Source organism: Oncorhynchus kisutch, linkage group LG10 (genome assembly GCF_002021735.2).
Source record: "Oncorhynchus kisutch isolate 150728-3 linkage group LG10, Okis_V2, whole genome shotgun sequence".
Lineage (NCBI taxonomy): Eukaryota > Metazoa > Chordata > Actinopteri > Salmoniformes > Salmonidae > Oncorhynchus > Oncorhynchus kisutch.
The window spans coordinates 48,610,817-48,634,708 of record NC_034183.2 but is presented as its reverse complement, the minus strand read 5'-3'; the positions used below and the strand labels follow the sequence as shown (position 1 = coordinate 48,634,708).

Here is a 23,892-nt window from a genome sequence, read left to right as displayed (position 1 = left end):
GTGTGTGTGTGTGTGTGTGTGTGTGCCTGTGTGTGTGCCTGTGTGTGTGTGTGTGCGTGCCTGTGTGGATGGTGTGTGTGTACATGCATTCATGCTTTTGTGTGGATGGTGTGTGTGTGTGTATGTGTTTATTACTCAAATCCAATAAAATACACTTGTAGCTTTCCACATTATTGATAGGGCCAATAAACCAGCAATGCAGAAGATGAAGCACCCAAATTAAATCGACCTAGATACTGTACAACACTGTATCTGCCTCAAGGCATTTCTAGGCAAACCAAACAGGCTATAAATGTCTTCCAGAATTTACACCTGTTTAGCAATGGGCTGGGTGTAAAGTGCCTGCTTTGTTCATCTCTATGACCTCAATTAAAGAAAGACCTGTAGATTCACCAGTCATATTTCCGTATGACTTTAATAATTGCTTTCACAGTGGCAGCAGTGCGTACTATTGTTGTGTTGTTAAAGCCCGCGTCATGGGTTGTGATAGATAAGTCTCTGTTTAATTATTGCCTCTGGGGGTGAAAATCTCATTCAATCATGTGTATTTTTAAAGCCCTTTTTACATCAGCAGTTGTCATCTAGTGCTTTACAGATGCCCAGCCTCAACCCAAAAAGAGCAAGCAATGCAGAGGCAGATGCACAGTGGCTAGGAAAACAATCATGGGGATGTTGGGGATGTGTTTCGGGTAATGCTGGGTAGGAACAATACCCGATAATTTAAGAAAATAATGTTCTGTCTTTACCTCTATATTCCTCTTACATATTCAGTATGAGGTGTTAGTAATAATCACAGTGTACACCTCCCTGTCTTCTCGCCCTTCTTCCTCATTCTCTTCATCTCTGTCAGTTTCTCCGCTTACGCCAACAGTACAGTGCTGTACATGGTGCCACAGGCAATTGAATTAAATATACAATCATGGCGTCATCCCTCAACGTCCTGTCACCTTTCCAGTCCAATGAGGGAGCCAGAATGATGTAATCCGCTCCACCCAAGGCCCCTCAGGAAAGCTGTACACGTGACACGCTCACACTTTCTCTGTAGTTCATGCTCTCTCTATTTCTCTCTCTCTGTTCCTTTCTCTCTCACTCTCTGTCTCAGACCCACACAACACACATTCTCTCTACTGTCTATCAACTGAATTTCTATACCTCCCCAACCTCCTCTCTCTCGCTCTATCTCTTTCTCCCCCCCCCCCTCTCTCTGAACTGTCATGCCCAGGGCCCCTTGACCCAGCAGTTTTCCCTTATCTCCTTAATGATCCCAGAATCTGGGACTGACTTGACTGTACAGTATGTGTGCGTGACAGGATGAGAGGCATTTATTGTGACTGCAACACATTGATTTTTGTACCAACAGCCTCAATGAGAGCCCTGTCTGTCCCCTTTAATTATGCCCCAGACAGCTTTCTCTCTTCCTCTGCTCTTCCCTCTGTCAAGAGGGCCTTTCATGACATAATTGACTACATATTACTCCCCCCCCCCCCCCCCTGTGGGGTTTTAGTAGTGTGTTGGAGATTTATGTGGCAAGGAAAGGCATCCTTTACTTGTTCAATTGATTTGGGTCTACCTGAGGTAGTTGTATGTACAACTGTTGTACAAACTTACCCCACCAGACATGCCACCGCCAAATCCAGATAAAATCCCTTCTCATCTCATATTGCTGAAATGAACAGCCAAGCTGGTTTCAAAAACCAGATAAAGCAACACCTCACAGCACAACGCCTCTCCCCTATTTCACCTAGATATTTTTGTGTACTGTATGTATTGATATGTAGGCTATGTATGCCATTTTTTATTTATTTATGTAGTTCTTGTCCTTGAGCTGTTTTTCTCTATTAATGTTCTGTATTATGTTTCGTTTTTTGTGTGGACCCTAGGAATAGTAGCTGCTGCTTTCGCGAAAGCTAATGGGGATACTAATAAAATGCAAAGAAAATACCCAACCAGCTCCAATGACCAGCTACCCCTGTGTTCTTAGTTAGTTAGTCAGGTTGGAATACTACTTAATTATATCAGGGTGAGATGCAGTTACACAACTCTCTTGTTAGTTACCCGTTGGAGCATCTGGCAACTTTTATAGAGGGACATGAATGGAGGATGTGGTCGTTTTGCTGACACGCTTACACGTACACACTTACACATACACTCTCTCTCACACAGGCTCTCACCCTCTCCCACTCTCTCCCGCTCTCTCTCAATGCCTCCAGAGTATTCTTGCTCAGTCAGTTAAGCAGCAGTTCAGCACGTTTTCTCTGCTGTCTCTTTAAGCGGTAGAGCCGAGACGCTCCGAAGGACGAAGCACGGTAGTGTACCACAGCGAGGGCCCTAGTAACAGGGAGAAGAAAGACAGTAGATCCCTGTGCTGATGGATTGGAACTGATGAGAGGCCATCTGAAAGTGCAGCTCTCAGTGCTAAGGCTGGTCACCATGGAGACAACCGGTGGCAAGAAGCAAAATAGTTTTGAAGAGGTGGAGGAGTGCCAATGAGGGGGGAGAGGAGCTTTTCAAGCTGTGTTTGACAAAACCCAAAATGCTGTCTTTGGTAGAATGGGATTGTTAGTGTGGCTGTGTACTTGAAAGCATGCAGCACGTGATTAGTGTAATTAAGCTCTGTAATCACAAGGTATGTTAGGTATTTGGTCAACATTGTAGCCTGTTTAATTTTTATTTTTTTTTTATTTTTTTTATTTCACCTTTATTTAACCAGGTAGGCTAGTTGAGAACAAGTTCTCATTTGCAACTGCGACCTGGCCAAGATAAAGCATAGCAGTGTGAGCATACAACAAAGAGTTACACATGGAGTAAACAATTAACAAGTCAATAACACAGTAGAAAACAAAGGGGGGGTCTATATACAATGTGTGCAAAAGGCATGAGGTAGGCAAATAATTACAATTTTGCAGATTAACACTGGAGTGATAAAAGATCAGATGGTCATGTACAGGTAGAGATATTGGTGTGCAGAAGAGCAGAAAAGTAAATAAATAAAAACAGTGTGGGGATGAGGTAGGTGAAAAGGGTGGGCTATTTACCAATAGACTATGTACAGCTGCAGCGATCGGTTAGCTGCTCAGATAGCTGATGTTTGAAGTTGGTGAGGGAGATAAAAGTCTCCAACTTCAGCGATTTTTGCAATTCGTTCCAGTCACAGGCAGCAGAGTACTGGAACGAAAGGCGGCCAAATGAGGTGTTGGCTTTAGGGATGATCAGTGAGATACACCTGCTGGAGCGCGTGCTACGGATGGGTGTTGCCATCGTGACCAGTGAGCTGAGATAAGGCGGAGCTTTACCTAGCATAGACTTGTAGATGACCTGGAGCCAGTGGGTCTGGCGACGAATATGTAGCGAGGGCCAGCCGACTAGAGCATACAAGTCGCAGTGGTGGGTGGTATAAGGTGCTTTAGTGACAAAACGGATGGCACTGTGATAGACTGCATCCAGTTTGCTGAGTAGAGTGTTGGAAGCCATTTTGTAGATGACATCGCCGAAGTCGAGGATCGGTAGGATAGTCAGTTTTACTAGGGTAAGCTTGGCGGCTTGAGTGAAGGAGGCTTTGTTGCGGAATAGAAAGCCGACTCTTGATTTGATTTTCGATTGGAGATGTTTGATATGAGTCTGGAAGGAGAGTTTGCAGTCTAGCCAGACACCTAGGTACTTATAGACGTCCACATATTCTAGGTCGGAACCATCCAGGGTGGTGATGCTAGTCGGGCATGCAGGTGCAGGCAGCGACCGGTTGAAAAGCATGCATTTGGTTTTACTAGCGTTTAAGAGCAGTTGGAGGCCACGGAAGGAGTGTTGTATGGCATTGAAGCTTGTTTGGAGGTTAGATAGCACACTCTGTGTTATTGACATTATGGTTGAAACGTCATTGCACAAGTAGTAGCAGCTACTGGATATCATTCAAGGACAGCCTGCAATAAAGGCAACCTTGATATGTTTACCTCTTTTCTTACATTGTTTTTAAAGATTATTCAATATACGTTAACCACATAACACATCCACCAACCACATCCACCTCTACGCAGACGACACCATTCTGTATACATCTGGCCCTTCTTTGGACACCCGCCCGCCTGACTAGCATCACTACTCTGGACGGTTCTGACTTAGAATATGTGGACTACAAATACAAATACCTAGGTGTCTGGCTAGACTGTAAACTCTCCTTCCAGACTCATATTAAGATACCCTCGTAAAACTGACTATCCTACCGATCCTCGACTTCAGCGATGTCATTTACAAAATAGCCTCCAACACTCTACTCAGCAAACTGGATGCAGTCTATCACAGAGCCATCCGTTTTGTCACCAAAGCCCCATATACTATCACTGCGACCTGTATGCTCTCATCGGCTGGCCCTCGCTACATATTCGTCTTCAGACCCACTGGCTCCAGGTCAACTATAAGTCTTTGCTAGGTAATGCTCCGCCTTATCTCAGCTCACTGGTCACCATAACAACACCCACCCATAGCACCCGCTCCAGCAGGTATATCTCACTGGACATCCCCAAAGCCAATTCCTACTTTGGCTGCCTTTCCTTCCAGTTCTCTGCTGCTAATGACTGGAACAAATTGCAAAAATTGCTGAAGTTGGAGACTTACATCTCCCTCACTAACTTTAAGCATCAGCTATCTGCGCAGCTTACCGATCGCTGCAGTTGTACATAGCCCATCTGTAAATAGCCCATCCAACTACCTACTTCATCCCCATATTGTTTTTATTTACTTTACTTTTTTGCTCTTTTGCACACCATTATTTCTACTTGCACATCATCATCTGCACATCTATCACTCCAGTGTTAATTTGCTAAATTGTAATTACTTCACTACTATGGCATATTTATTGTCTTACCTCCTTACTCCATTTGCACACACTGTGTATAGATTTTTCGATTGTGTTATTGACTGTACTTTTGTTTATCCCATGTGTAACTCTGTGTTGTTTTTTGTCGCACTGCTTTGCTTTATCTTGGCCAGGTCGCAGTTGTAAATGAGAACTTGTTCTCAACTGGCCTACCTGGTTAAATAAAGGTGAAATAAATGTTAAAAATAACACTCACTCTATGTGTGCCCATAAAGCCTACATTTCTCTTTCCCTCAGAATCCCCCCCATTGTCATGTGGGTTCAGAACAGAGCTACTGAAACAGGCCATGTTGGAGTTGACTCTCCTATATTTTGTGTTGCATAGCATGTGTTAAGTCTCTTGGCTCAGACGTCATACTAATGCGTTACTGGGGATGAATCAGTGTTACACACAATTAATTGGAGCAACACGGGAGTCTTAGTTATCCCCTCGACAGTCCTTTGGGGAAGGCATATTCAGGCTCTGAAGGTACTTTGCTATGAGTGGTTGTTAGCCAGTCATAGGCCCTAGAAGTGTGTCTAAACCTTTACTCATCTGGTTGTGTGTCTTATCTGTGTGCTTCATGATAGAGACCATAGCAGGGATATCGACAAGGTTATTTCTCAGCTATGGCATTGAGCCTGATGTGTCCACAGCTACAGAAAAACCTCCAGGGAAGTCAATTGGTTGTCTCAAAAAATGAGGAAACACATACAGTGTCAGCAGTAAGTGACTGCAACCTAGCTAACATGAATCATGCTGTGATTCAATCATCGCATCCCAGCTGCACTTCTGACTCAAATGTCAAGCCTTTACAACACACACACACACACACACACACACACACACATACACACATAACATTATTTACAGCAGCCTCCGCCTCTGGCATATGCTGCTCTTTAGTGGCTACACTCGATGGTCACGCTCTCCCATCATGCCTCCCTCCATATGCTCTGCCCCCTCCATTGTTTCTGTTGTTGCTCTGTGATGTCGGACTGAACACCTGGGCCTTGTCCGTTGGTATGGAAATTAGGGAACAAAGGGTACAGAGCGTTCACAAAAAGCACACTTGTCCTATCTCATTCCGCTGTCTCTAAGCCAAGCCATGTCCCAGCCATCAAGCCATTTTATATGTTGATTAGTGCTGTGGCGTATAGCACAATTATTCAGCAGCACCAATTTAGTACGAAGTCCTGTCTTTGTTTCTGGATGAGGTAAGGGGCATGCATTGTCATGCGTATGGAACATTTCTAGGATCTTTTATTCCAGCTCACGAAACATGGGACCAGCAGTTGTGTTTACATTTTTATTGAGTCTATACAGTCGTGGCCAAAAGATTTGAGAATGACACAAATATTAATTTCCACAAAGTTTGCTGTTTCAGTGTCTTTAGATATTTTTGTCAGATGTTTCTTTGGAATCCTGCAGTATAATATCAAGCATTTCAGAAGTGTCAAGGCTTTTATTGATAATTACATGAAGTTGATGCAACGAGTCAATATTTGCAGTGTTGACCCTTCTTTTTCAAGACCTCTGCAATCCGCCCTGGCATGCTGTCAATTAACTTCTGGGCCACATCCCATTCATGCATAATCAATGCTTGGAGTTTGTCAGAATTTGTGGGGTTTTGTTTGTCCACCCTCCTCTTGAGGATTGACCACAAGTTCTCAATGAGATTAAGGTCTGGGGAGTTTCCTGGCCATGGACCCAAAATATGGATGTTTTGTTCCCTGAGCCACTTAGTTATCACTTTTGCCTTTTCCATCATGCTGGAAAAGGCATTGTTCATCACCAAACTGTTCCTGGATGGTTGGAAGAAGTTGCTCTCAGAGGATGTGTTGGTACCATTCTTTATTCATGGCTGTGTTCTTAGGCAAAATTGTGAGTGAGCCCACTCCCTTGGCTGAGAAGCAACCCCACACATGAATGATCTCAGGATGCTTTACTGTTGGCATGACACAGGACTGATGGTAGCGCTCACCTTGTCTTCTCCGGACAAGCTTTTTTTCCGGATGCCCCAAACAATCGGAAAGGGGATTCATCAGAGAAAATTACTTTACCCCAGTCCTCAGCAGTCCAATCCCTGTACCTTTTGCAAAATTTCAGTCTGTCCCTGATGTTTTTCCTGGAGAGAAGTGGCTTCTTTGCTGCCCTTCTTGACACCAGGCCATCCTCCAAAAGTCTTCGCCTCACTGTGTGTGCAGATGTCACACCTGCCTGCTGCCATCCCGCAGCCGAATCAACTTTAGGAGACGGTCCTGGCAGTTGCTGGACTTTCTTGGGCACCCTGAAGCCTTCTTCACAACATTTGAACCGCTTTCTTTGAAGTTCTTGATGATCCGATACTAATGTCTTGAGATGTTGCTTCAATATATCCACAAAATGTTCCTCCCTCATGATGCCATCTATTTTGTGAAGTGCACCAGTCCCTCCTGCAGCAAAGAACCATTAGGGGTGGCACCCCTGTGCTTCACGGTTGGGATGGTGTTCTTCAGCTTGCAAGTCTCCCTCTTTTTCCTGCAAACGGATCATCAAAAATGACCCTAAGACAATCTTTATACCCTGGTGGTGTACAGCTTTCTTGGGGTCACTCTAGGAAAAGTCATTAAATTTCAAGTTGAAAAAATATAATTTAGGTGGTTTTCTCTGCTGTAAAAACATAGCGGCGGGTAATTTTTTTTACTATTAAGAAAACACAAGGGTTAAGAAGGAAATAAATTCCACAAATTAACTTTTAACCAGGCACACCTGTTAATTGAAATGCATTCCAGGTGACTACCTCATGAAGCTGGTTGAGAGAATGCCAAGTGTGTGCAAAGCTGTCATCATCAAGTCAAAGGGTGGCTTTGAAGAATGTCAAATATTAAATATATTTTGATTTGTTTAACACTTTTTTGGTTACTACGTGATTCCATAGGTGTTATTTTTTAATTTTGATGTCTTCAATTCTACAATGTGGAAAATAGTAAACATAAAGAAAAACCCTTAAATGAGTAGGTGTGTCCAAACATTTGACTGGTACTTGTATATGTATATATAAAAAAATTTTGTTAGGGGGTGAAAGTCTATGGGCATCACCGTAATAGAAGATGGTCCTGGTATTTGTCAGAGTTGCTAGACTATCAATCGACCCATGCCATTGGAGCTTGGACACGGTGTGTCCAGCATGATAAAATACCTAGAGAGAGTGCCTCCAGACAGACACTGGGAAGCTGCCAAACCATCCCAGATCACAGGCACTTCAGCCAGCCACCGAACTCTAATCTCAATGGGGTTAGCGTTAGCATTGGCTTTACAGCGCAGAACACAAAGCCCAGTCCTCACTCCCGTGTGTTTTCCAGCCTAGTTGACAGATGGCACGCTTCGGCTGAACTTTCACCCACAGCCAACAACTGGTTCTGGGCGGCATTAATAAGATAAGATCACACAATGCAGGGCACCTCCATTAATTTGTCACCTCTGATGGTGGTACCCCCTCAAGGTCAAAGGCACTCGGTTGTATGCCTACACCTTTAAGGCAGTCTTCTATCTTCTTTGCATGTCCTTACTTTTGGTGAATAAATGGCCCAATGAAACTCCAACACGCTTTGTGAAATGGAGTGTAGTACTTTTAACTGATGAATGGCTGGGTGGGATGAATCAGTGTCCTATTCCCTCTGGGGGTCTCTTCTTAATCTCACTCAACCAGGCTTTCAGCGGGGGGACATTTTGGTGATGGGTGGCCCATGTTCTCTCTTGGGACCCTCACTGCCACTCTCCCCCTTAGGCCCCTGCAACCACCCCACCACTCCCTCCTTGGCCCTTCCCCTTCTCTCAGAGCAGAACCCAAGGAGTGACCCAGTCTGCCTGCCTTTCAGGGCCATTGCAGAGTCCTTTGAGGTTTGTTTGTGAGAGACTTCATACTCCCCTCTCCTCAGTCATCTTCTCTCTCCATCTTTGCTTTATGCCATAGCTTCCTCCTTAGTCTGGCTGGGATCCTGCTCTGCTTAACAGACAGGCACTGTTCAGGGCTCAGAAAGTACCCAGAGAGCACGGCCTGTACCAACCAATCAGCTCTGTGTTTTCTAGAGCCATGCCCCAGATCACGTCCCTGTCCTGGGCTGGCTTCAATGAAGGAAGGGCAGCGGCTTGGCCTCTCAGATGGAGGGGGGCTACGGAAAGGAGGGAGCAGAGAGGCAGGAAATAAATGGTGGAGAATAACAAGTTAAAGCACAGCTCTGAGGCGACATAGTCTGATACGGAGTGGTCTGGCCTCTGTGAGGAAATCCACTAGTCACAGGACCATATAATTATACTGAACAAAAATATAAAGAAGAAGCGTGATCATTACACAGGTGCACCTTGTGCTGGGGACAATAAAAGGCCACTCTAAAATGTGCCGTTTTGTCACACAACACAATGCCACCGATGTCTCAAGTTTTGAAGGAGCGTGCAATTGGCATGCTGACAGCAGGAATGTCCACCAGAGTTGTTACCAGAGAATTTAATGTTCATTTCTTTACCATAAGCGTTTTAGAACCGCAGACCACGTGTAACCACACCAGCCCAGGACCTCTACATCCGACTGATCTTCTGAGACCAGCCACCCGGACAGCTGGTGAAACTGAGTCTGTAATAAAGCCCTTTTATGATGAAAAACTCATTCTGATTGGCTGGGCCTGGTTCCCACGTGCCTCTGCCCAGTCATGTGAACTCCATATTTTAGGGTGTAAAGACATTATTTCCATTAACTGATTTCCTTATATGAACAGTAACTCAGTACAATTGTTGCATGTTGCAATTATATTTTTGTTCAGTATACATATAGAATCCATTTCTGTCAAACAATACTACTAAATTACTAAATCCTACTAAATTACAGAATTTAGTAGAATAAATCTTTCAAAGGACTGAATGACATTACATTTGTATTGAGTAGGGTGCTGAGTACACCTCCCACACCCTATTTAAGAAAATGCTCAAGACTTTGTTGGAGTGCCAACGTAAATGAGAACCAATTTGGATCAGGAAAAGTGAACTAAAGAGACTTGAGCGTGTCAGAAATCTCAGAGCTGTGGAATCTTACCCCTGGTTGCCCATTACAACCTAATTGAGTCATTTGGTGTGAATTGGCAGTCCCTGCATTGTCCAGTAGTATCGCTGGTTTGTTTGTCTGTTCTTCACTTGATCTGAGCTGAGTAACAGTTTGTTTGGGTGGATAGGGGTATCTATTCTGGTTACTTATTTCATTGGCATTCACACTGATACTATATAGAGCGAAAATGATTGTGCTTGGTTTCAAACATGATGAGTATTGCTATGCAATGTAAAGAATGGTTGTATAGGGGAAATTAAAGACATTATGATTTAACATTAGCCCTTGGTGGCTGCTCTTTTGAGGTAGTTTCACATTTGAGCATGGATTGTATCCTGAGTATATTATATATGAGTGAAAACAGTCATACATGCACACCTTAACCTAATTATTACTTAACATGCTGTTTCCAATCAGCTAATGAACTCTCCAGCATGTGACAGTCATCCCACCATGCGGTAATGTGATCCTCTGTCAAAGTTTACAGAAGTTCACAAACGATGAGTGACGTAGATCAATGCCTAGTGTTGGTGGAGAGGTAAATACAAAATAATGCTACAAGCAGCAATGAACGGGGTTCACGGGATGACAGAAAGGACACAAAAACATGTAGGTTAACAAAGCAAGTACTCTATCATGGAGAAACCTTTGTGTGTTATCAATGAAATCAAAATGATGACACAAGTGAAGTTTAGTTTAGTGCTGTAGGTCTGAATTCAGAAGATAATCATTCTTAAAACCATTACTTAATGTATTGAGTTTATATGTGACCTGATCAGGAAACTAGGCATATGTCACAACTTCACAGGAGAGCGATTTTAATGTTTTTTGGAGGGTGGGGCAGAAATGCCTTCTGGAACATGTGAACTTTCATGTGCCTTAATAACACATTTGTGTGCCATCTGTAAATACGAATAAAATTGTTAAATTACAAGCCTTGTTGGTTAAGCCACAGAAAAAGTCAGCAACCTTCCCACTAGCCATGATGGGCTAAGATAATGAGTGGGCTGGACATGCCAAGAGAGGAGTTCAGATTGGTCTGCGATATAGAAGGCTTCTGTCTATTTGAGCTGGTCAGTCTGTGTTGGTAATCTTGTCGAACGTGGCTTTTGCTCTCCGTGTTGCTCTCCACTCTCTGGAGGATCGAGTTTTGAAATCATTAGAATTAGAGTATGATAGCTAAAGAGATGGAGAAAACACCTGTCTCTGGATTACATCTTCAAACTAAGGGCAACCATGGCATGGCATCTGTGACAGGGAGACGCGTCCATCATGCATGATGATTTTGACAGAAAGTGGTTTCATTTCAAGCTAAAGTGTAATGTTAGCTAGCTAGCTAACGTTAGCTCACTGGCTCCCTAGCCAACGTTAAGTGTATGACATTATTATTCGTATCCCAGAACCGTTTGCTTTGCTAGTTAGAGCCTAATGTTAGCTAGCTAACATTGAACCTGGTTTGTTAGCTCCCCGCAGATTCATTCAGGGTTAGTAGCGACATGATTTGATAACATTAGCTGGCTGGCTCGTTAGCTAACGTTACGTGACATGTGTGATCTTACATGTTATTTGCCTAGCTAGGTTCATTGCTTACTTAGCTAGCTAGCTACATGTCTTAAGCCAAAGTGTACAACACCCATTGAATATGACCGGTGTCAGTAAGCGTCCGCAAAAAAGCATAATGAAAGTGTTGCCAGCAGAGCTGGTTAGGCTGTTTTCATGTTATCCAGAGGTAAACCAATCATTGGCCAAATCGCCGAGTGTGCACTCTGGAACGCTCCGAGAGCAAAACGAGATGTGTGGGGATAAAGCTTAAGAGGGTGTGAACGATGTTGAATGGGTGTAGACAAAGAGCTCTTCACTAGATACCAAAACATTCAAAGGCCATTTTCTCAAAAGTGAGTTTACAAGTTTATGAACTTTCAAAGCAGAATTACTTTCCCATTGTTCCTAAAAAAAAATTATTATATTCCATTTTGTAGCTCTGAGTCTCTACTTTTATCCAATGTTAAAAACACCGTTTAAAATGTTGCTACATAAGACCGAATCCAGGTGGTGAGTCACATATACCAATTCTGAGTCAATTTGCCTAATGGTTTATGTTTAAATTTTGGCAGTGAGGAGCCCTTTATCTACTTCCACAGAGTCAGATGAACTTGTAGATGCCATTTGTATTTGATTTATTTATCTGTTATTTTACCAGGTAAATTGACTGAGAACGTGTTCTCATTTGCGGCAACGACCTGGGGAATAGTTACAGGGGAGAGGAGGGGGATGAATGAGCCAATTGTAAACTGGGGATTATTAGGTGACCGTGATGGTTTGAGGGCCAGATTGGGAATTTAGCAAGGACACCGGGGTTAGCAAGGACACCCCTACTCTTACGATAAGTGCGATGGGATCTTTAATGACATCAGAGAGTCAGGACACCCGTTTAACATCCCATCTGAAAGACGGCACCCTACACAGGGCAGTGTCCCCAATCACTGCTCTGGGGCATTGGGATATTTTTTTAGACCAGAGGAAAGAGTGCCTCCTACTGGCCCTCCAACACCACTTCCAGCAGCATCTGGTCTCTCATCCAGGAACTGACCAGGACCAACCCTGCTTAGCTTCAGAAGCAAGCCAGCAGTGGTATGCAAGGGTGATATGCTGCTGGCTTCAATGATTTTAAGTTAAATGTAGTTGCGCTAATGGCTGGAATTCTATGGGTATCTGCTAGCATGCTAGCATGTACCCATAGACCTAGGGTATCTTATAGCATAGAAGATACCCATAGACTTTCAGCCATTGCGCTAACACTAGTTAGCATTGGCTCGCGAAACTACACAAAAGCATACAAAATTTACCCATGAGTTCATCTGACTCTGGGGAAGGATATAAAGGGCATCATGGCCAACATACCAAAGTATCCCTTTAAGATGAGTGAAACATTTTCAGTGTACGTGTATTGGTATATTAGGGAATATTATAATAAATAAAGTGTTTCTATCTGTCATCACATTTGCAGATTTATGTAAAATAGCCTATTATTCTTAATGTAGATTAGATAGTCATAATTTATGCTCGATTTATATCTCGATCATTGTTCACAAAAAAAGACTGCAATGATCAATGCGTGACTAAGTATACTTTCTGTTTGTGTATATAAACAAATTTAATGCAATTCTACTACACTTTATATGACTGGGGACATTAGCAGAATCTTATTTAATACATCAAAAATGGCAGGTTAGTATAGGCTACTGCTGACTCTGATAAACAGATCAATAAAAAACGACCTCATCTGCAACCATCTAATCTAGGCCTAAGAAAAGGGGAGACACAAATTGTACAATGTGACATCCATCTAACCTGGAGGAACAAATGATTGTCCAAAAACAACGTTTCAAGTGGCACTGACCCAATGATAAAGAGTTCATATGTGCACAGCTCACTTAACAGGGATATTGTTTCGATCGATTAGATGTCTTGGGCCGCAAGCGAGTAGTAGCCTTGAGCATATACCATGGTATTTGCAAAAAGCCACAGGATGGGTTTTCAATACTGTCAATACCATCTCAACTATTTCTTATGAGTTTTTCTTTACATTTGAATATTTGTAGCTACTTTTTAATAAATACCTGCAGTCAACTTGTGCCATGTGTTAGGAGAGGAAGCAGATTCCGTTCTTCATTTCACCTGTCACATTATTTTACATTATGAAGTTTACCATAGTTCCCCAGAACAGTTGAGCCAGACACGTTCGTTTGTAAATAGCACAATGGGAGAAAGCGGGATCTGGTCCATAGCGTTGTATATCTATCCGCGAGTCTGTTGTGCGACACACATGAGGTGTCGAAGTTGCACTTGTATGCAATTCTGTACTAAAGGTTTGACATCAGATATCTTACAGTGGTTTTCTGCCAGAAGTCAAAGAGCGCTAGATGAGTTATATGTACAGCTGCCATTTTTTCCCTGTGCTTTGTTTCTCTCCTCCAATCATCTCCCCTCTGCTTTGTGTACACGTTCTTCTCTTCCATCATCGCTACTAGCTATGCTTGTATAACTTCATGAGCTGGATTTGCTTGTCTTTGCAATTTGTTTATGTTAGCATTTAGCTAACAGCATCTATGGTGATTTCTCTATAAGTTTTGTTAGCATTCTGGTAATAGAGGCCCAATGGGCGTTTCTTACGTTTTTGTATGCAATAATGGTAATAATGTAAATCCCGGGATGAGAGAAGGACGTTATGACAATATGAAAATGTGGATACCGCCCAAGCCTACAAGGAGACGAAACACAACTCGTAATGGTGTGCTTTACAAGTTGATCATAGAACACACATACAATCTACCCAAGGAACAGGAATGAGTTATGAGAAAAGTCAACTGGATGTTGGATACCATTCAGAATAAGATCATTCAACAACTGTCTCATGTCATGCAGAGGAAGATTGTGCCGTGCGTACCAGAGTGTCCCTTCTATGAACTGAATGGCACCACTGAACAATTTTCATGCAATCTCCAGTACGTCGACCAGAACCTGGAGTCACACCAGGTTTTGGGGGATCTATAATGCCCCCGACTCTACGGCCAAAACTCAGTTCTTTAGTGTGATCAGGAGTGCAGGCTCGACCCTATGCTCGACCCTATGTGAACTGCGTTCCCTGGATCTGGTTTAGCAAGAAGTTGCGTGCGAGTTGAGTCTACACGCGAGGTGAGCCTTGTGGCTGACACCGTGAACTTAGTGCAGGGTGTGGCAGTTGTCATACGAGAGTCGCACAAACGCCAACAGTTGTAAGACTCACTATTTGGTGTGGAAGAAGTATTGACCAACATCCGTGGCCTGTGTCCAACCAGGTGGTGCAAGCGCACGAAAGCCAATCTTGAATGTCTTCTCCGCATACAGCTACGTGAGGCAGTAGCCAGGACCATACAGAGCACCAAGGCAAGTGCACTTGGCACCCTCAAATTTGCCAATGTGCTGAGGGAATGGGTCAGGACATGGAGAGATGACAGCGTCATGGAGGAGATGGCAACCAAGGTTTGTATTAAAATACAATTTAATTAAATAAATGACACACATAGACAACACATGCAAAACATAATGTATCGTGCGCTGCAATGTATTATTTCTAATGCTTGTGTGCTTTGGTGGGAGGTGAGTCCACATTGCTGGATTTAGTTGGGTGGCACAGGCCGTATTCTGCATGGAGAGCTCTGAGCTCTGTTTTGTAAGCGGTGCGCTCATGATTAATGCTCTTATCTATTCAGTTGTGGGGGTTGGAGTCGGACACACACATTCTGCTGTACGATAGACAGTTTAGTTTGAGTTGAGTCAAGTCTCTCTGTCTCCCTCTCTGTTCCTCTCCCCTCTCTCCCTTCTCTTCCCCTTGTGGTGAAGAGGGGAATGGGAACAATATCAAATTAGGAACATGGCATTCTCATGCCCTTGGCTTGTAGGCCTGCGCCACTCATCTCAAACATGTAGGCTGATTAGCCTACTAAGCTACACCGTGCTGGGTGCGGCCCAGTGATTGGTGCTTTCCACCCATGGTGCTGGATCGAGGTGAGCACCTTTCTCTGCGATGGATCACGTATCTGTCCATGGTCCTGAAACTATTTTTTCTCAAGAACATTAAAGACTGATGTAATGAGTCTATATACAAAATCCGTAGTGAATCTGACATATGGTTCATGAGAAGATGATTGCAGATGATTTGGAGCATTAGTGTTACACATGCAAAGAATGAGTTGTTAATAGTTTCCTTGTGTTTTGAGATATCAATAACGACATCGGTGTGGTTCACTGTAGGGATATCCATGATAGTGATGACAACTTTCAAGATCATAGACCACTATGGGGTGGATTTACAGTGGTTTAAATGGTCACGTAAAATTCATTTTTTTATTTGTCAAGAACTCCTTAGCTTTTTCAAACTATGTTAAGAAATGTACCATTTAGTATTATTTGGTTATATGGTTCATGAGAGGAAGGATGTATATATCTTTACATATTAGCGTATGTGTATGTTCGCGTATGTCCTGACCTCAATCCTATAGAAAATTTGTGGGCAGAACTGAAAACGCGAGCAAGGAGGCCTACAAACTTGACTCAGTTACACCAGCTCTGTAAGGAGGAATGGGCCAAAATTCACCCAACTTATTGTGGGAAGCTTGTGGAAGGCTACCCGAGCGCATGACCCAAGTTAAACAATTTAAAGGCAACACTTCCAAATACTAATTGTGTGTATGTAAACTTCTGACCCACTGGGTCAAATCTGAAATACATCATTCTCTCTACAATTATTCTGACATTTCACATTCTTCAAATAAAGTGGTGATCCTACCTGACTTAAGACAGGGAACCTTTACTAGGATTAAATGTCAGGAATTGTGAAAAACTGAGTTTAACTGTATTTGGCTAAGGTGTATGTAAACTTCCGACTTCAACTGTATATCGGGAAGTTAATCAGGGAAGTGATGGAGTCCAGGTGAGTCTGATGATGTGCAGGTGCACGTAACGATGGTGGCAGAGGTGCACTATAACGAGCAGCCTGTTGACCTAGAGACCGGAGAGGGAGCACACGTGACAGTACCCCCTGCCCAACATGCGCAGCTACAGCCGCAGGACGCCAACAAAAATGACAATCCCTGGGATCAGGAGCGGACTGGTCACCTCTGCTGAGGCATGGGAAACCTTTCAGTCCGGCTGAGACGTGGGAGCCTGTCTCGGCAGGGGCACGGGAATCTGAGAGACCGTCTGATGCAGGGGAGCCTGGCGATCTGGCAAAGGCATGAAAGCCCGACGAGCCGTCTGAGGCAGGGGAGCCTAGCGATACGGCTGAGGCATGAGAGCCTGTAGCAGATCACGGACCTGACGTCATTCCCACCGAAACAAAAAAAAAGCAAGTTCAGGGAGTGAGTGTTTTAATAAATAAACGTAACATAATATAAAACAAAAAAACACGAACAACGCACAGAACTGACACAGGAACAGAAACAATAACGCCTGGGGAAGGAACCAAAGGGGGTGACATATATAGGGAAGGTAATCAGGGAAGTGATGGAGTCAAGTGAGTCTGATGATGCACAGGTGCGCGTAACGATAGTGAGAGTTGAAATGCTCACTAACAGGGATGTAAAAAAAAGTGTGCACAATATTTTGGAGGAATAAGCTTTTTGTGCGTTTGGATCATTTCTGGGATATTTTATTTCAGATGGGACCAACACTTCACATGTTGCAGTTATATTTTTGTTCAGTATAAATGGATACGTAAAATCAGATTTCCAGATTTTTCAATAACTCAGCCATCCAAGCTTTTCTCAAATTAAGTAAAGAGATGTTCCATGGGCCTACATACCAAATGTTGTGTTATCTGGACTTATGCTTCTTGAGAAGTAGTTCCAAGATGGAGGAAAATCCATCCTTACAGACCTAATGGGTCTTTGAGGCAAATTTGTTCAGGATGAGGAAAGACACCTATATACAAAGTTTCAAGTCTTTAGATATGAGGTTTTAAGTGAGACCGCTTATAGCAATCGGTGGCATTCTTTTTGACCGAGTTAAATCAAATCAAATCAAATTTGATTTGTTACATACACATGGTTAGCAGATGTTAATGCGAGTGTAGCGAAATGCTTGTGCTTCTAGTTCCGACAATGCAGTAATAACCAACAAGTAATCTAGCTAATAATTCCAAAACTACTACCTTATAGACACAAGTGTAAGGTGATAAAGAATATGTACATAAAGATATATGAATGAGTGATGTTACAGAGCGGCATAGGCAAGATACAGTAGATGGTATTGAGTACAGTATATACATATGAGATGAGTATGTAAACAAAGTGGCATAGTTAAAGTGGCTAGTGATACATGTATTACATAAAGATGCAGTAGATTATATAGATAGAGTACAGTATATACGTATACATATGAGATGAATAATGTAGGGTATGTAAACATTATATTAGGTAGCATTGTTTAAAGTGGCTAGTGATATATTTTACATCATTTCCCATCAATTCCCATTATTAAAGTGGCTGGAGTTGAGTCAGTGTGTTGGCAGCAGCCACTCAATGTTAGTGGTGGCTGTTTAACAGTCTGATGGCCTTGAGATAGAAGCTGTTTTTCAGTCTCTCGGTCCCAGCTTTGATGCACCTGTACTGACCTCGCCTTCTGGATGATAGCGGGGTGAACAGGCAGTGGCTCGGGTGGTTGCGTGGCCATGCACTTATGGTATCTAGTTTCTGTGTGCTAAATTAGAAAAATAGTGACCAATCTATGCTTGAGTTATTTGACAATGTCAACAACAACAACTATGAACCTGTAATGAGAGTAGAAAAAAGATAAGTGAGAGATGTAATGTCCAATTCAGGGACAGGGAAAGTGTCACATGTTTCACTGAGATTGACAAAGAGAACCTGAGAAAAGAAGTGACAACAAGCTACTCTAGCGATGAGGTGGAATGGAGCGATGAGCACAGGAATGGAATGGATACACACAGTTCAGTAGAGAAAGAGAGATGAGATAGAGATGGATGCTACAATACAGCCGGCCTGGGGTGTTCAGTATAGTATATAGACCCGCTGCATGGACACGCTTGCCTGACTGTCTGCACAGATCAGGCCCCATTGCTCACCAAATACTAATCATGTCAGACATGTGGCACCGTTACGAGGTGCCAGTGTATTTTTAGGCTCCTTTTTTCCTTTGTGGCAAGCCAAATCAAACAGGGAGAATGGGATTATAGTTTGACAGGCAGGGAGACTAGGGGACCGTTGTCCAACCTGCAGGGTTAGTCTCTATTGTCTTACTATAGACCAGCAAATCCTGCTAGTTGCCACTATTCCTGGATGCTCCTACTGTACTGTATGTGAGATTGGTTGTCATTTCAATTTGAGGGTTGGGTTGATCCCGTGATTGTTTCTGTATAATCTGAATAAATTATAGATAAATTATTTGGTGTCTGTCTAAAACTGATTTGTGGGGAGGAAATATTTGTATTCTATTATTACTAGGATTATGAACAGTACTGTCTTCAGCTCTTCACTTTGGTTGATCAACTTTCATAGGCCATATGATTGCCACGGCAATGCTGTAACCTTTATGCTTCATCTTCAGTTGCACCCCCAATTTCACAGACTCCCTCTTTCTTTCCCCTCCTTCCCCCACTTTTCCCCTCTCTCACACCTTCCCCCTCCAGGTGTCAAAAACCAGCCATGGATACAGCTCCAGAGGAAAGCAGTGGCTCTGGCCCTCAACTCTACCAACCCAGAGCTCTCTGCTGTGCTGACCTCTGCACAGAGTCAGTATGAGATAGGAGGTTTCCCCTACCCACTGGGCCTGGAGAGCAATGCCACTGGTGAGACATAGAGGGAGGGAGGGAGGGAGGGGATAGGGCGGATAGAGGGAGGGAGGGAGGGAGGGGATAGGGCGGATAGAGGGAGGGGGGAGAGAGAAGTAGGGAGGCGAACAGCGAGGGTTGAAAAGGAGAGGGTAGGAGGGAAACAGGAGATGAGATAGGAAGAGAAGAAAGGATGAAGGGAAAGTACATGGGTAAAAGACTGGCTTAAAAAAGTAGAATTGCTCAAGTGGAAAATCCAGAGATTTTGACCGAAATAGATCTGTCAAAAAAGTCCCAAATGATGAGAAGTGATGGCAGGAAACCAGGGGGAAAGTTTGATTACATAGTCTTATGTCTGAATGTGTCATGAATGATGAGAAGCCAATGGATAGTGTCTGTTGGAAAGACTCCTCTGACCTAGTGGGAACCAGGTCAACCATGACGATGATGATGAATATTGTGATGTTTGCACGATGATGGTAGCATTAGCATGGTAGCAAGCCTTGTTTGGGGATTTTCTACTGTTCTACCTTTGTGCCGTCTCTCCCCAGGGGCTAACAGTAGCTGGGTGGAGCTGACGCCGGTGGCGGCGGTCAATGCCCAGCTCTTCAGTCGTAACGGAACCGGTGTTCAGGTGTGGGACCCCGTCCATATCTGCATCCCCCTGCCCTTAGACACACCCCTGCAGACAGCCACCAGTGTCCCCGTGTGGAGGTTCGACGACAAGACAGGTAAGGGGGAAACGCCCACCATCATAGCTGACCAAATACTGAGAGCCCTCCATGTACAAGTGTCATCAATCTGTTTGATAGAGTGCAGACTCTTGAGTGCTGTCAGTTGAAAATGGTTTCCTTAAAAAAATGTATCCTTGTATAACAGCCACATACAGAAACATCCTCGTACATACTTTGCCAGTTTCATTTGTTCATCAACAGTGGGCTTTCATTTGTTCATCAACAGTGGCTTTCATTTGTTCATCAACAGTGATGTTCATCAACAGTTCTGCTATACTGAAATACATACGTAAAAATGCCTGTCAATTAAAAACTGCCGTTGATAGCAAGGCACCGCCCCGTCAAACCACAAATCGTTTATCCCAGCTAAATCCACTCTAAGGCGTATAAATGGCAGTGGTCTGAGCTTGGAAGGGGCGAATAAGAGGAACCTCCAGTCCATCTGCTCTAACTATGGCTGCCTGGACTCCCAGCTGGTCACAGATAGCCTGGTTCAACTAGCTCAGCAGTGTTTTCCTCAGTTCAGTGTGGTATACCCAGGCTAGCTGATCCGGACTCACATGGGGTTAATCTTCCTCCTCGCTGCTCCTCGGTGTCTGGAATATTGCAGCTCACTTGGCTGACAGAACTGTTATACAACTGCTGTGCATGCTTTCACAGGGAGGGAGCCACATAACTCTCTCCATCTCTCTCTTTCTCTCTCTCTCTCTCTCTCTTTCTTTCTATCTCTCTCAAACATTTCTTTCTTTCTGTCTCTCTCTCTCTCTCTCTCACACACACACACACACAAACACACTCTCCCTCTCTTTCTCTCTTGTTCTCTGTCATTCTGTCTCCCTCTCTCTCTCTCTCTCTCGCTCTTTCTTTCTCTCACATGCACACTCTCTTTGCCTCTCTCTTGCTCTGCCTCCCTCTCTCTCCCTCTTTCTTTCTCTCTCTCTCTGCTTCTCTATCTCTTTCCTTCTCTCGCTCTCTCTCATATACATTCACTTCCCCCCCCCCTTGCTTTATGGAACCGATGCCTAAAAACACCAGGCCAGGGTTGTTTCTTGTCTTGACAAACGTTCCGGACCTCCCATGGTAGCTATCATCCCAGTGTGTCTGAACTGGGACATGCAGATCACTACAGATCTCATTGACATGCCTGGCATTTCCCTACCGAGATTCACATTACCATAACTACGCCGAAGAAGCCCTGGTAAAACACTTCCTATGAATACCCTCTTCATAACGCATGATGTATTTAGTCATAGAAGTTTATGAGCCGTTATTAGTGCCCGTGTCGTGCATCAGTATGCATGATTCATAGCTCAGGCATTCTAAATGTGTTTTATAATGCATTATGAAGAGGGTATTCATAGGCAGTGTTAACGCAGCCCCAAGCCTATTTCTACAGATCTCCACGATAACCTCAACTTCTTGAAGTGGGATTTCAAGGATGGTACAGTGCACAAGGAACTGAGAAGAGCAAGCCTAATGAATAAAAAGTAATAGCCAACCAGTCTGGATATGTCTTCCCATGGGTAGATGATGAAGCACCTATCTGGCAGGCTCTATTTGGATTCCCAGCATCCTTCCGTGGTGGTATCTCAAATACGGAGAGCAATATGCGTGCGCAACTCGGAACTATTGCATTTAGAACTCATGGACATGCATTAATCGGTGGATCCCAAAGCACAAAAGATGGGTGTGTCATTCGGATACCGTAGTTGTGGGTTCAATGTGCAGAAAACTTGAAAAACAGACTTTGTGTAAACACCCCTTTTTAACACCTTGTGTAAAACTGCAGCTGTAGAGTGTTGTTGTCCTGAAGCCTGATGATGTGATTAGTCCTGTTATGTAGCTCTAGGAACCCTGGGACAGAGGAGGCAATGTTCCCCGCCTCTCTGGCCTCATGTTGCCACGGTAACATGTTATGAGATGCAAACAGAGACACAGATGGATGGATGGGAGGAGGGGAGGAGGAGAGGATTTGGAGGGTCAGTGTTTTTGAGTACAGGAGAAAGGGGACAACAAAGCTGTCGTGGACGGCGAGATTTTGAATAGTGTGATGAGCTTGTCTGTTGGAGTTAGCTGTACGCTATTGCTCACCTCATGTTAGGATGGCTTAGATGATGTGAGGATTAATGGTTGTGACTCTCTGTACTAAGTGCTGACCCTAACATTCAGTATTGAGCCAAAATAGGTTACTGCCAATTGACTAGGCACCCCCCACGGGAAAAAACAAAACATTTCTCACTCTCTCGCTCCACTACATGGCGTATATTGTGGGTTTTCGTGGGTGTTGAATTTAGCAGTTTGCTAAAAATTCAATGTATGAAAATGTTTTACTCTGTACAGTAGCTGAGAGTAAAATCAAATCTTTACAATACAGCACAGGATTAGTCAAACAGAGCGTTGCAGCGTTAGGTTCATGCATTATTTAACTCTGTGGGTTTTTATTCAACCGTCCACTAAGTGGGAGGCTCAGCCAGCGCAGAGCTCACATCTCATTATCTGCAGTAAAGAATGAACAGTCAGCCAGGTGGTGAGAAGCTTACTGATTATAATGTGGACACCAGGGTGGATGTGTTGTTAACTGTGTCATCTCTAAATGTTTCGCCTCTAATCCCACGCACGCACACACACACACACACACACACACATACACACACACACGCACACACACACACACACACACACACACACCACACACACCACACACACACACACACACACACACACACACACACACACACACACACACACACACACACACACATACACACACACAGTGAGAGAGCTCTGGGGGTGTGGGCTTTTATTGTCTTAAGAGGGAAGAATGCCCCACACTGACCCTCATGTAGTACTGCAGCAAGTACAGTGTATATTGTACTTGTTTCAGTATATATTGTATACATAAAGGCTGGTTAACTTCTGGGTGACAGCATTTAGGCATAAACCATTTTTGTATCCATCGTGGTTTAACTTACGTCCAACAGAGTAACCTTTTGCTTTTCCCCGACCTATGCAGAAGCAGTAAACCTGGAAGTTTCTACTCAAAACAAATCAAGTAACATCGCAGGTTCACCCAATGTCAACAAGTACTAGACATGTAGAATCCCACACGGAGCAATGAAATATACTCCTGTGCAGCTTAAGATCAGTGTTGAGTAGAAAAATGGGCCTCGAGTCTAGTATCCCCAGGGGCTCCTCTCGATTTACGAGTTACTGTAAGTCTGGATGCAGGGGCCTCTCTTCCAGAGTCAGCTTTGACACCAGATTATTTCTCTCTCTCTCTCTCTCTCTCTCTCTCTCTCTCTCTCTCACTCACTCACTCACTCACTCACTCACTCACTCACTCACTCACTCACTCACTCACTCACTCACTCACTCACTCACTCACTCACTCACTCACACACACACACTCCTCCAGCGTGCCAGGTTACACTTGCAAGACTTTAAATCCACCATGATGTTTGGGGAGGTTGGGGACACCTGCCAGGAGCACTCGGAACACTCTAGCAAATAGAATCAGGTGCTGCAGCGGAAGCCTTTAATTGGTGGGTGCTGTGGAACGCTGTGGCACTATGACAGGACTATCAAGGGAGAGCTAAGTGGGCTGTAATACAAGGCTGCTGACTGTCAGTCAGGTTTGCGACTGAGAGGAAATTTGGAGCGTGGGTGGATATTGCCACTGAAGAGAGAAATGTATTTGTTTTGGACTGAATCACAAGTTTGTGCATATGTGGGTGTGTGTATAGTCTGTGCATAACCATTTGCATGACAAATGAGTACAAGAGAACAGTGTGATGATGAGTCCAAAAAGTTTAATCAAAGTTGAACATGACCCCTTTCGTCAGTCAAGAGGAACACTCTCTCTTTCTCTCTCTCTCTGTCCTTGATGACCCCTCCTATGTGATC

The 23,892-nt window shown here is 43.8% G+C and overlaps 1 protein-coding gene across 1 annotated transcript in view; it reads left to right on the top strand.

Moving 5' to 3' along the window:
- The window catches only part of LOC109898292 (protein FAM171A2-like), a 72,106-nt gene that overhangs the window by 34,296 nt on the left and 13,918 nt on the right, over nt 1–23,892 (top strand). Inside the window, exons 4-5 of the mRNA XM_020493211.2 lie at nt 19,115–19,273; nt 19,807–19,986. Coding sequence (XP_020348800.1) covers nt 19,115–19,273; nt 19,807–19,986 — 339 coding nt within the window. The remainder of the gene's footprint in view (nt 1–19,114; nt 19,274–19,806; nt 19,987–23,892) is intronic.